The following is a 12,290-nucleotide window of genomic DNA, read 5'->3' as shown; positions in this document are numbered from 1 at the left end:
CAGAATAATTGAAAATCTGAATATAAGTTAGAGTAAGAAAAGTGCCAGGTAAAAAAAACCATCCTTGGAGTTCAAAGGAGGGAGAGGTTGCGTTTTTTTGAGATCAGGATGCAGAACTTAATGGAGCTGATTCAAAAGAGCTCTAATCATGCCTATGGTTTTGAGAACTGTGGTGTGGAGATGGCCAGAGTGAATAGCAGGAAGCCTGAACTTAAGCCCAAGGGAATGTTTAAGAACAGCTCTGCTAACCTCCAGATAAGTTGTATTTGAATTCAGTCTTACCACTTGTCCTTTGACTGGGTCGTAAAATCTCTGCAGAAGTTGGACAGAAGTGCTTTTCCCACAGCCACTGCTTCCAACAAATGCTACTGTCTTCCCTTTCTCAATACTGAGGGATAAACTGCGAAGGATTAGGACATCTGGGCGACTTGGATAGAAGAAAGAGACTTCTCGGAACTCTATATTCCCTTCACATATGTCCTGTGAAAGAAAGTTGGCAGTGTTTAAAAGGATGACTTAGAAAGTCTGTAACATACTACAGCACACTCTGGCCGAGTGCTTTCTGAAAACTGTCTGTTCCACAACCATTTTAATTTTAAACATCATGTTCCTCTGTGTCGCGTTGCTGACTGCACATTGTTGTCGTTCAGTCACTAAGTCGTGTCCAAATCTCTGCGACCCCGTGGACTGCAGCATGCCAGGCCTCCCTGTCCTTCATTATATCTTTCAAACTTATGTCCACTGAGTTGGTGATGCCATCCAACTATTTCATCCTCTGTCTCCCCCTTCTTCTCTTGCCCTCAAACTTTTCCAGCATCAGGGTCTTTTCCAGTGAGTTGACCCTTCACATCAGGTGGCCAAAGTTTCAGCTTCAGCATCAGTACTTTCTGTCATTTTGCTTGAGATTTTTATATCTGTAGTTGTTGTGGTCTTAGCTCTCAGACTTCCTAAAAACACTGGTTTTCTTTGGCTTCAGTACCCAGTCACAGTCTGATCTGCAGAAGAGCTGTTTGACCACCTGCTCTAAATAAATACATCTTTTAAAAAAATTAGTTTGTGTTTTACAGATATTATTTGTGCTTTATAGGTATTATTGCTTAACTCAGAATAGCTGGAGCCCTCATAAACTATGTATAAATGTTGTTTTTATAAGTTGGACCATGATTTACAGTTTATATACATCTCTTTTAAATTCAGATTTATCTGTGTTAATTGATCTTTTGGCAGTGACATTTGCCTATAAATTTATTTTTCTCTTTATGCTTCAATCTCTTTAGTGGTTGATAATTTGTAAACCAATATTTATGTATATCATAAGTATGATGTTTATAAAAGATTTTCCAGAACAATCACTAAATGATGATTAACTTTCTCTTTATATATTTCGTTCTTAAGATTTTAGGTTCTTTTGAATTCCATGTTTGCCCTCAATCAAATGCATTTTAACTAGTGAGGTTTAATAATCATGCTCAGCATATTCTGAGCCCAGTATATAGGTAGGAGGCAGAGATAGGTAGAGGGGAGGAGTATCAAAAAATATTTGACAAATTATTCTGTTGTCAAAGGAAAGAAATGTTAACTTGTGGTTAAGTATTGTAGAATTAGGAAAAAAAATCCTGAAACGATATGTGCCAAAATATTAAGTTTAACAGCAGCTTATTTTTAGCTTTTTCAATGCTTTCTGTTTTGCCCATTACAGCACATGAATATTATTTGTGAAAAAAAAATTTTAAAAAAAACCTTAGAGAGTACAATTATTTCTGTATGCTCTGATGCCTTTTGGAAAGGTATAGAAAGATATTCTAGACTTCCAGACTTTAATACATTTAAAATTTTACTATTTTAAATATTTTGTAATGGAAAAATTTCAAACATCTATAAAAGTAGAGAGAATAACATGTAATGGACTGTTTGCATATATGCCTATCTCCCAACCTCAGTAATAATCATTGTTTGCCAGTTTTGTTTTTATCAGACTTTATTTTTTTAAAGCATAGAGAATGGGCTTCCCTGGTGGCTCAGTAGTAAATAATCCACCTGCCAGTGCAGGAGACAGACTAGATCCCTGATCTGGGAAGATCCCATATGCCACAGAACAACTGAGCCTGTGTGCCACAACTATTGAGCCTATGCTCTAGAGCCCGGGAACTGCAGCTACTGAAGCCTGCTCAACCTGGAGCCTGTGCTCTTCAGTAAGAGAAGCCACCACAGGAGAAGCCTGCGTACCACAGCTAGAGAGAAGCCCCTGCCCACCACAACTAGAGAAAAGGCAGCACAGCAACAAAGACCCAGCACAGCCAAAATAAATGAATAAAAATTAAAATAAAAAATAAAGCATAGGGAGTGATAGAAGTAAGTGTCTATTAAATACAGTAGAGATTAAATAACTTAATTTTATAGTCTTTATAAGAAACATTTCCACAATCTATCCCTTTGAAACAGTTCTATGGGAATGTTTATCAGTGAGATGCTCAATCCCTCTATTGTAACATTTAGAAAGAAATGACTAGTAATATTACTAAATATCTAAATCCTAAGATTTAAAAATTTTCCTATATTACTTTTCAAAAGACAAGTATGAAATTTTATTGTGACATTCATGTATCTTAAAGCATTCTATTTTGAGAATGTTATGATCTTTTTATTTTTAACTCTCATTTCTTTTAATAATTATGAAGTTTGAGTGATAATGTACTATTTTAAGCTATCATACATATAAATCTACTGTTAAAATTCTAGAGGGAAATACATTTAAATGAAAATTTCCTTTTAAGTGTATACCTAATAGTTATTCTTTTAAATTTAAAATGTCTAGAAAAACTGAATATATATTTAATGTATGTATCTTTTAGAGTTTGTGACTAAATGTGTACATGTGTTTTAATATTAATAATTTAATATAGTTCCCATTTCCTATCTTCTGTTTACACATATATTTTCCATGAAAAATGGCATCTGAAGTAGCAGGATACTATTTACTTTGCATATGTTATCAGAGAAAAAAATGAATAAATCTTAATGCAAAGCTTTATCCAATATTAAAACTTTTGCAGTCTAAATAAAATCAAATGTATAAATCAATCCTGTGTTCAAGAACATTCTCATGGCATCAGGCAAATAAACCAGAAGCACATATTTTTTAATATAAAATCTGTACATTTTAGTAGGAGAGGTGAAAATTTGATTAAGAAAAGATCCTCTTTCTCCTTCTGTAACCATAACAGTTATTTATACAAGCTTTTAATTATTATAGCACTCATTTGCAGTTATCGAATAATGCCTTAATTTAAGTCTAATTAGAGAGCATGCATATGAAGAATTAATAATAAGTGGACATTTAAAATCATAGTTGTGCTTACTGTTTTTTTCCCTTCTTGACTATAGCTGTCTATAGTTGGTTTCTTTTCCAACAAAGCAAACAGATGCGCAGCCCCAGATTTGGCTCTCGAATATTCAGGTGCCAAAACAAGTGTTTCTCCAATGGCCATAGCTCCATATGCAATTGCAGTAAAAACTCTATCAAAAGATAAAACATTTGAATCTCAGTTAGGTATATTTTCAAATAAGAGCTCTAAAAGTGAAGGAAAAATCAAGCACTGGAATATAATCTTTTGAACCAGATAGAGCCATTAATGCTCAAGGCCCAACAATGATACAGCTCTTTTGTAATTTTCTACCACATATTGATTATCCCTTTCCTATACAACAAAATAACTTTGGAGCTCAGGTAATCTTAAAAATTTCTCTTCCAATTAGAAAGACAGGTCAAAGGCTCTAACTAGTGAATATAAAACTTCTTAGCTTCTTTGATATAAGGATCATTTGCTTGGAGATTTGACAGAGAATTCAACTAACAAGGGAAGAATGGACTCCCCAGTCATGAGGTCGGAATTTACACAGTAGATATGAATGGTTTTTTTTTCCCCCTTTTTTTGCATATAATGTAGTTAGAACAGATAACTGATGCCAGATGATTGGTTATCTGCCTGAAGTGCTACAAGATTTAAAGTGAGCAAAGCATGGAGACTGTGCTTTGTTAAGATCCTAAAAACAATGTATGAGTAAAGTACAGCTTAGCCAGACTGGAAGAAGTGCTGTGATCTTTGGTCTGCTACAGATTATGATCTCAGTTTTAAAACATATTAATTCTAAAATGGTAAGTATGCAGATGATAGCACACAGGATAATAGTCACAGAAATGTGGCATATCATGTGGCCATGGTTAAATATTTTTCCTCTCATTTTTCATTTTAGTCATGAAAACACATTATTGGAATGAAAAATACTGCATCTCAGTGACAGAGCTAAAGGTGTAATTCAGCTAACAATTATATAAGTTTCACTGGCAGTATTTAAACATTAGGCAATAAAAGGACACATAGAACCTAGCTGCTTGTTTGCTGTGCTGGATCGCAGCAAGGTAAACACAAACACACTGGTCCCCTCATGAATTTCTCCAGCGATGGGACCTATCAAGGGGTGGATTTTGATGCAATCTCTTCAGCAACATAGACTTCAGATCTTGAACCTTGTTTTCTTTATAAAGGTCAAACACCATATAAGATATATAAACAACTGGTTTACTGGAATGTGTGATGCTAAAATTTTGTAGTTACTAGCTCTGTGATGTCAAGGCATTTTTAGTACTAATATTTACCGAAATTTAGAGCTTAAAATGCCATTCAAAATACTTAATACTCAGCTATAAATATCAGAAGTGTGTACTGAATTTAGGTAACACATGAGAGTAGGCTTCTCAGAACAACTAAGAACATACCTTAGTATCTGAAATGTGCCAAAATATCTTACTGTCCTAAAATTTGCATAATTAAAAGTCAATTTAATTATTTGACGTAAGTGTACCGAGGCTAATGTCTTTGTTAGGTCTCCCATAAGATGAATTTACTGAGAAGGGGAGAAGGGAAAACAAAGATGCAAAATAGATTAAGAAGAAAAGTTTTAGTAAGAAGGAGAGCACCAACTGAAAGCTCTGTGCTGTCTTTATTGTGTTTATGTTGAGGGGAGGCTAAATGGAACGGGGATTGATGTTGATGAGGATTAGATTGAGGAAACTAACTTTGTGGTGATGGGACTGTCTAGGGGTTTCAGTTCAGTTCAGTTCAGTCGCTCAGTTGTGTGACTCTTTGCAACCTCATGGACTGCAGCACGCCAGGCCTCCCTGTCCATCACCAACTCCAGGAGTTTCCTCAAACTCATGTCTGTTGAGCTGGTGATGCCATGCAACCATCTCATCCTCTGTCGTCCCCTTCTCCTCCTGCCTTCAATCTTTCCCAGCATCAGGGTCTTTTCCAATGAGTCAGTTCTTCGCATCAGGCGGCCAAAGTATTGAAGTTTCAGCTTCAGCGTCAGTCCTTCCAATGAATATCCAGGGATGATTTCCTTTAGGATGGACTGGTTGGATCTCCTTGCAGTCCAAGGGATGCTCAAGAGTCTTCTCCAACACCACAGTTCAAAAGCATCAATTCTTCGGTGCTCAGCTTTTTTTATAGCCCAACTCTCATATCCATACACGACTACTGGAAAAACCATAGCTTTGACTAGACTGACCTTTGTTGGCAGAGTAATGTCTCTGCTCTTTAATATGCTGTCTAGGTTGATCATAACTTTTCTTTCAAGGAGCAAGCGTCATTTAATTTCATGGCTGCAGTCACCATCTGCAGTGATTTTGGAGCCCCCAAAAATAAAGTCTAGGGGTTTAGTCAGGGACATTATTCTCCCTTATACTTTTCTCCCAGTGGGTGCTGTATAAAGAGACCAAAGCTACGGAATCTGTCCTAACCTCATCTGGCCCAATTAGATAGAATGAACTAAAGTGCAGTTCACTTCCACTTAAGTATTTATTGCACAATAACCAGTGCTCTAACTCCATGAGAGTGTTAGTGAAGTGAAGTCGCTCAGTCGTGTCCGACTCTTTGCGACCCCATGGACTGTAGCCCACCAGGATCCTCAATCCATGGAATTTTCTAGGCAAGAATATTGGAGTGGGTTGCCATTTCCTTCTCCAGCAACCTTCCCGACCCAGGGATCGAACCCAGGTCTCCCGCATTTCAGGCAGATGCTTTACCGCCTGAGCCACCTGAGCCCTATGAGAGTGTTAAGTCTCTTCAAATTGGTCCCAGCTCCTGGAGGCCTCTGAACCAAGAGCTTACTCCAGGAAATGTTCAGGCTGACTTCCCATGCCAATATTGGTCATGGGAATTTTGCCCATTTAAGATATATAAAGAGTAATTTGCTGTAGTGGAGAAGGCAATGGCACCCCACTCCAGTACTCTTGCCTGGAAAATCCCATGGATGGAGGAGCTTGGAAGGCTGCAGTCCAAGAGGTCGCTGAGGGTCGGACACGACTGAGTGACTTCACTTTCACTTTTCACTTTTATGCATTGGAGAAGGAAATGGCAACCCACTCCAGTGTTCTTGCCTGGAGAATCCCAGGGACGGGGGAGCCTGGTGGGCTGCCATCTATGGGGTTACACAGGGTCAGACACGACTGAAGCAACTTAGCAGCAGCAGCAGCAGCAATTTGCTATAGTTTTAAAGTCACCAATAACACATTCATCAAAGTATTAATCAATGATAAATACTTATACAGCCTCTTCATGCCTAAATAAGATTACAAGAAACATTGCACAGTTCAGAAATGATTTGCATGCTGAAAAAATTCTTGAGCCACAAATATGTAATGTAAGAATTCAAAAACCTAAAATTTAACTTCCATAATTTTCTTAAATTTAAATTGTCCATGGAAGAAGAAATCTTTATCTACAGCTTATCCTTACATGGATTTACTCTGAATTTATACTGCTTTACTGATTTTATACCAAAAATCTCTGGGATGGCTAGAGTTGAGGAAAGAGAATATTGAGCAGAGAGAGATCTGGAGAGGGTTTTCACGTGCTGAGCTTCTTTTCTAGTTATATGGATTCTTCATGGGTGCATGGGGTCATTGTCACTGCAGCCTCGCTACAATGATCCTTTCAAGCATTCCCAAGCAATGGAGAAATCTCCTTGCCCATCATTGCTGCTGAAGTAGAATTCAAATTTTTAAAAGATCTTTTGGCTAGGAACAAGAATAAAAAAAGCATAGAAATGAACAAACCTGATTTTAATACAATTGCTCCAAATAGAAATATCTAGCCTAGTAACTAGTTCATGTCTGTATGTCTCCCCTTAACCCTGCTCCCATATCCAGTGTGTATACCTTGGCGACTTACTTCAAGAGGAAGTATACTAGTGGGTTCTGAGACTGACTCTGCAGCCAGACCACTGGGACTACATCCAAACTCCGTCCTTTCTGTACTAGCTCTGCGACCCTCAGCATGTTCTTTGTGGTTCTGCTTCTGCATGACAATTCGGAGATAACAAGTCTATCTGCATCTTACAGGATTGTTGTGAGAATTGAATATGTTAATAATGTAAAGTGTTTAGTATAGTGCTCAGTGAATGTTTAAGTTGTTGTCATTCCTCTCACAGAACTGAAAGTTAATGGGACACTTCCTGTTGGAAAATAAGCTCACACATTTCTATGGATGTAGATTAGTGCAGCAGGTCAAACCACAACTTCTGAAGTCCCTACCCAGTAAGTTTCTGTTTTTGAATTGGAAGATAAAGTATCTTTCCTCACACAGGTGGCCATTACAATTATTCCTATACTCATACTCTTTCTCCCTGTATCTAGGTAACAATACAAAGATCCTTTTCTTTTTACCCTAAATCCCTTTCTCAGCAGAAGGGAGAAAGAAAATATACAACTTATATTTATTTGTTTCCTTAGGTTTTATAGAATATTTTCATATATATGATACCATTTGATCACTTAGGAGTAAGGTAGGAAAATTTATCCATTTTTAATAAATCAGGAGACTCTTAACTCAGAGAAATAAGCAATTTGCCCAGAATCACATAGCTATGAAAACTTTAGGCCTGGAACTTGAACTTCCTTGTTTACTGTATTTTCCCTTCTACAGTGCTCCTTTCCGTGGAAAGCTGACCTGAACTATGTCCTGCATGTTGGGGTTTGTTACCACTTGTTTCCCATTTTAGAATCTTCAGACAACCTTAGATATCAAATCTCCCGTGATTTGTCTCCTTTAGATCCCTTCACTGCTTGATCCCTCTATCTGGTCTCCTTATCTTGTCCCCCTCTCTTCTGGATAATCTCTGGGGAGAAGTTGGGCAGCTGTCTTGGCAGTAAACACTGAAAGAAGACTTTCCTGTTTTCCTTGTTTTGGCTAATCAAGATTGTTTTCCTAACTATCAATATAATGTTAACTCAGTTCCATGGCTGCCTGGCTTACCAGAGCAAAGATAATAGTGAGGATCTAGCTTGCTTTCTGGGCTTGTGCTCAGTTGCTAAGTTTGTCTGACTCTTTGTGACCCCACGGGCTGTTGCCCACCAGGCTTCTCTGTCCATGAGATTTTCCAGGCAAGAAAACTGGAGTGGGTTGCCATTTCCTCCTCCAGTGAATCTTTCCGACCCAGGGATCAAACCTGTGTCTCCTGAGTGGCAGGCAATTTATCACTGAGCTACCTGGGATTGAATATTTAAAGTCCAATATGATTTCCTGTCATGAACTGTATTTTTGATTTTTGGAGGACTAGGCTGCAACACATATGCTGCTTGGCTCTGCTTGTCAGGCAGTTTTCAAAGCTGTGGCTTTTATTTTAACTATTCTGAAGGTGTCATGCCTTGATTCTTTCTTACCCATCTGCTCTGCTTAGCTTCCTGCTAATATGCATAACATAGAAGGAAGAAACAGAGAGAGAGGCAAGTTCTGAAGTCGGAGTACGAAGAGCTACAGAAACCTCTGCTGGACACTAAGGTTTCTGGACTATATTGCACAAGACAGGTCAGCTAGAAACTAACCTAAAGACACTAAAATTCAGACAGAATAAACATGTTGTATTTCTCAAAGTCTGTACGTTTATATTAGAGTAAACCCAAAGTGTTACAAGGACTAACAGTGGCAGAAGTGGAGAGTTTTACTACACATATGTGTAATGAAAACCTAAGCAAGAAATTTTTCTAAATGCTTATGCATCGGCTGCAAGGCAACAGAGTGAAAATGTTTAAAACCTTTTAAAAAATGCTCATTTCAGAGAAACTTTTACAATAATAGAGACAGCTTCTACCATAAGAGATCTATATGACCCCTTTTTTTTAAGAAGAAAAAACTAAGGTTGATAGGAGCTTGGCTGATTAATACTATGAGCACATCAAGGAATTCTGCTGATAAGACTGTCTTTGTGTATCTCCTTTTATAAGTGAAGTGAAAGTCGCTCAGTCATGTTTGACTCTTTGTGACCCATGGACTGTAGCCTGCCAGGCTCTGTCCATGGAATTCTCCAGGCCAGAATACTGGAGTGGGTAGCCATCCCTTCTCCAGGAGATCTTCCCAACCCAGGGATCAAACCTGGGTCTCCTGCATTGCAGGCAGATTCTTTGCCATCTGAGCCACCAGGGAAGCCTTCTAAAGGCACACTGTCATTTCTGAAAGAGAGACAGCTTCCTCATCCTGGTGGCCATACATCATGAAAATACATTCACATTTTACAGAGTGAATAAAACATTTTTATTTTATACAGTAAATTAAAATATGAATTTCCCAATTTTTAGATAATTCTAGGAAAATTTTCTGAAATGATCAAAAGAAAACTCTAAGGTTTTAAGGAGCTATGGAGAGCAGCCTGGGATTCAGTCCGTATACTCATATTTCTTAAAGAGTGATCTTCAGATTCTGTGCCTCAGAATAATCTGGATGTTTGGTAAAATGTAGGTTCCTGGCCCTACACCAAATCTACATATCTCTGGATTAGATCTATGGGGTGAGCTCCAAATATCTTCATTTTTAACCAGTTTCTCGATTAATGAATCAGGAAATCACTGATTTAGAAAACACCACAAAGTTCTTTTTACCTAAAGAGGGTTCTAGTAGAAAGTGGTTAACTTTGTAAAATTTTCCATTCACTTAGCTGATGAGGTAGAAAGCTGTCCTACTCTGGAAAGTGCAGCATCCTTCAAGCTAGGTATAATTTAGTGTTGATAAAGGGACACTCATGACATGATCATGGTTGTCAGAGACCACTTTGGATTTCCAAGAAAGCTGAAGATTTTGCTATTGAAGACAAATCTTATCTGTTCACATTTTGCACAGTCCCATTCCCATATTTTTCAGAGCCCATCTCCTATGTCCACACTATAAAAGTATCAGTATCCTTAGTCTGTTTGTAGTCTGGTTGAATGAAACAAATCAAAAATGATACTAGTGCTCCTAGTTCAGATAGCTCCTTGTTTCTTCCTTCCCTCAGGGCCCTGGGAAATACCAATGTGATGCTGTTCATTAATCAATGCTCTCATGTTAATAGCCTTAACATATATTCTGACAGCTAAAAAGTTTATGTCTCCAGAAATTATCCTTTTTAATGAGTTTAATAAAAAAGAAATTCAGGAAATGTGGTAGGCCAGCAGGAGGAGGAGTTTTTGTACGGGGGCCTTTTGATTCTCCTACTTTTTAGGGCCATAAAATAACATAAGCAAGTTACTTGTTTCATTTATGGTAATCATTAGCCCGACTCTAGATATTTAAATGTTCAGAAAACTACATAAGAATTTAAAAATAATAATTTTATAGAAATATTCTATGCAAATTTGTCACAGAGTTAGTAATAATAATAACTAATGATTAATAATAATAAATGTCTACTAAGCAAAGCCCCTAGCATCTTGCATCATGAACTTGAATCTGTGCTCTGCCACTTACTGATTAAGTGACTTTGGCCAAGTTAGGTAACCTCCTTGAGTCTTAATTTTCCCCACCTGTAAAATGGGAATCATAACATTTCACAGGGCAGTTGAGAAGATTAAGCAAATCATGTATTACAAATCCTTAATACTGAATAAGGACTCAATCAAGTTTGTTGTTACTGTGATTATCATATGAAACAGAATGGTTGGCAGTCTTGAGAGGCCCCATTCAAGAAATATCCTGCCAGATGTCATTTGCAGGCATGAGAGTGATGGTGTGATTTTGAGGTTGTATCATTCTTTAACTAAGAAGATTGTTTGCTTAGTTTTTATCTAAACAAATCTCAGGGCAGCTCTAAATGTTTAGCAATGACATCTATGATATAGATTAATAACATTCTGACATTTCAGGGAGACTTAAGAAGCTCAGAATTAATACTCAAAATTAATTTTTCTAATTTCAGAAGTTGAATTTAGGTATTTGTATGAAGTAAAGAAATTCATATCTATGTGAACAGAGTTTCAAATAGAAGCACCAACAAATGCTTTGGGAAGAGGCAGCCTCATTGGGATGCCAAGATCGATTCTCAGTGTGACTTTTCTGAGGAGAAATACTCATTTACATGTGTTTCTTCTGGAGTGTTTGCTTAGCAAGGAACTCACCTCGCTGATTTACAATCATACTTGTTAAAGCCATCTCTACCTGGAGAGATAATGGATAACAAGAAGACATATTTTACCTTACATTCCCACATCTAGTAAACTGAAGTAGTAAGTGATTCATTTGAGAGTTTAATTCAGAGTACCTGTGTTGGACAAGGAAATGGCAACCACTCCAGTATTCTTGCCTGGAGAACCCCATGGACAGAGAAACCTGGCGGGCTACAGTCCATAGGATCGTAGAGAGTCAGACATGACTGGAGCAACAACACACACACACACACACCTGTGTTGACATTGAAGTTGCTCAGTCGTGTCTGACTGTTTGCGACCCCATGGACTTTAGCCTACCAGGCTCCTCCGTCCATGGGATTTTCCAGGCAAGAGTACTGGAGTGGGTTGCCATTTCCTTCTCCAGGAGCTCTTCCTGACCCAGGGGTCGAACCCAGGTCTCCCGCATTGTAGGCAGACACTTTACTGTTTGAGCCACCAGGAAGTCCTGTGTTATATTAGTATTTTACTGACGTGACTGTACTTATTAAATAACAATTATTTTTAAATTTCCCAGTATGTCTTTTACACATATATATTATTTAAATGATAATGCACTCTAAACTAGATATCTTTCTGGTTACTTTAAGTACATAACCCATTTACAGAGTTTATATTTGCATGACTTACATGAACATGCCCTCTGGGGTCATTCGTCCTGCTTGAATTAAGTAAGTTCCAAATCGAAATCCCACTGCATAGGCAAAATATACGAAGGCATGGCTGAATGCATAACAGATTCCAATGATCTGTGCTTTCTTCAAGGTATTTCTGAAATGCACAAAATTTACCAGATAATGGGGCATGAGGTATAGCA

The 12,290-nt window shown here is 37.7% G+C and overlaps 1 protein-coding gene across 1 annotated transcript in view; it reads right to left on the bottom strand.

Moving 5' to 3' along the window:
* ABCB5 (ATP binding cassette subfamily B member 5) overlaps nucleotides 1–12,290 on the bottom strand; it is a 120,652-nt gene that overhangs the window by 10,901 nt on the left and 97,461 nt on the right. Inside the window, exons 23-25 of the mRNA XM_024991009.1 lie at nucleotides 12,104–12,244; nucleotides 3,360–3,516; nucleotides 283–480 (exon numbers count right to left, since the gene is read on the bottom strand). Coding sequence (XP_024846777.1) covers nucleotides 283–480; nucleotides 3,360–3,516; nucleotides 12,104–12,244 — 496 coding nt within the window. The remainder of the gene's footprint in view (nucleotides 1–282; nucleotides 481–3,359; nucleotides 3,517–12,103; nucleotides 12,245–12,290) is intronic.

Source organism: Bos taurus, chromosome 4 (assembly GCF_002263795.3).
Source record: "Bos taurus isolate L1 Dominette 01449 registration number 42190680 breed Hereford chromosome 4, ARS-UCD2.0, whole genome shotgun sequence".
In the NCBI taxonomy this organism is placed as follows: domain Eukaryota; kingdom Metazoa; phylum Chordata; class Mammalia; order Artiodactyla; family Bovidae; genus Bos; species Bos taurus.
The sequence above is the reverse complement of the archived record's forward strand: the minus strand, read 5'-3'. Positions and strand labels throughout refer to the sequence as shown.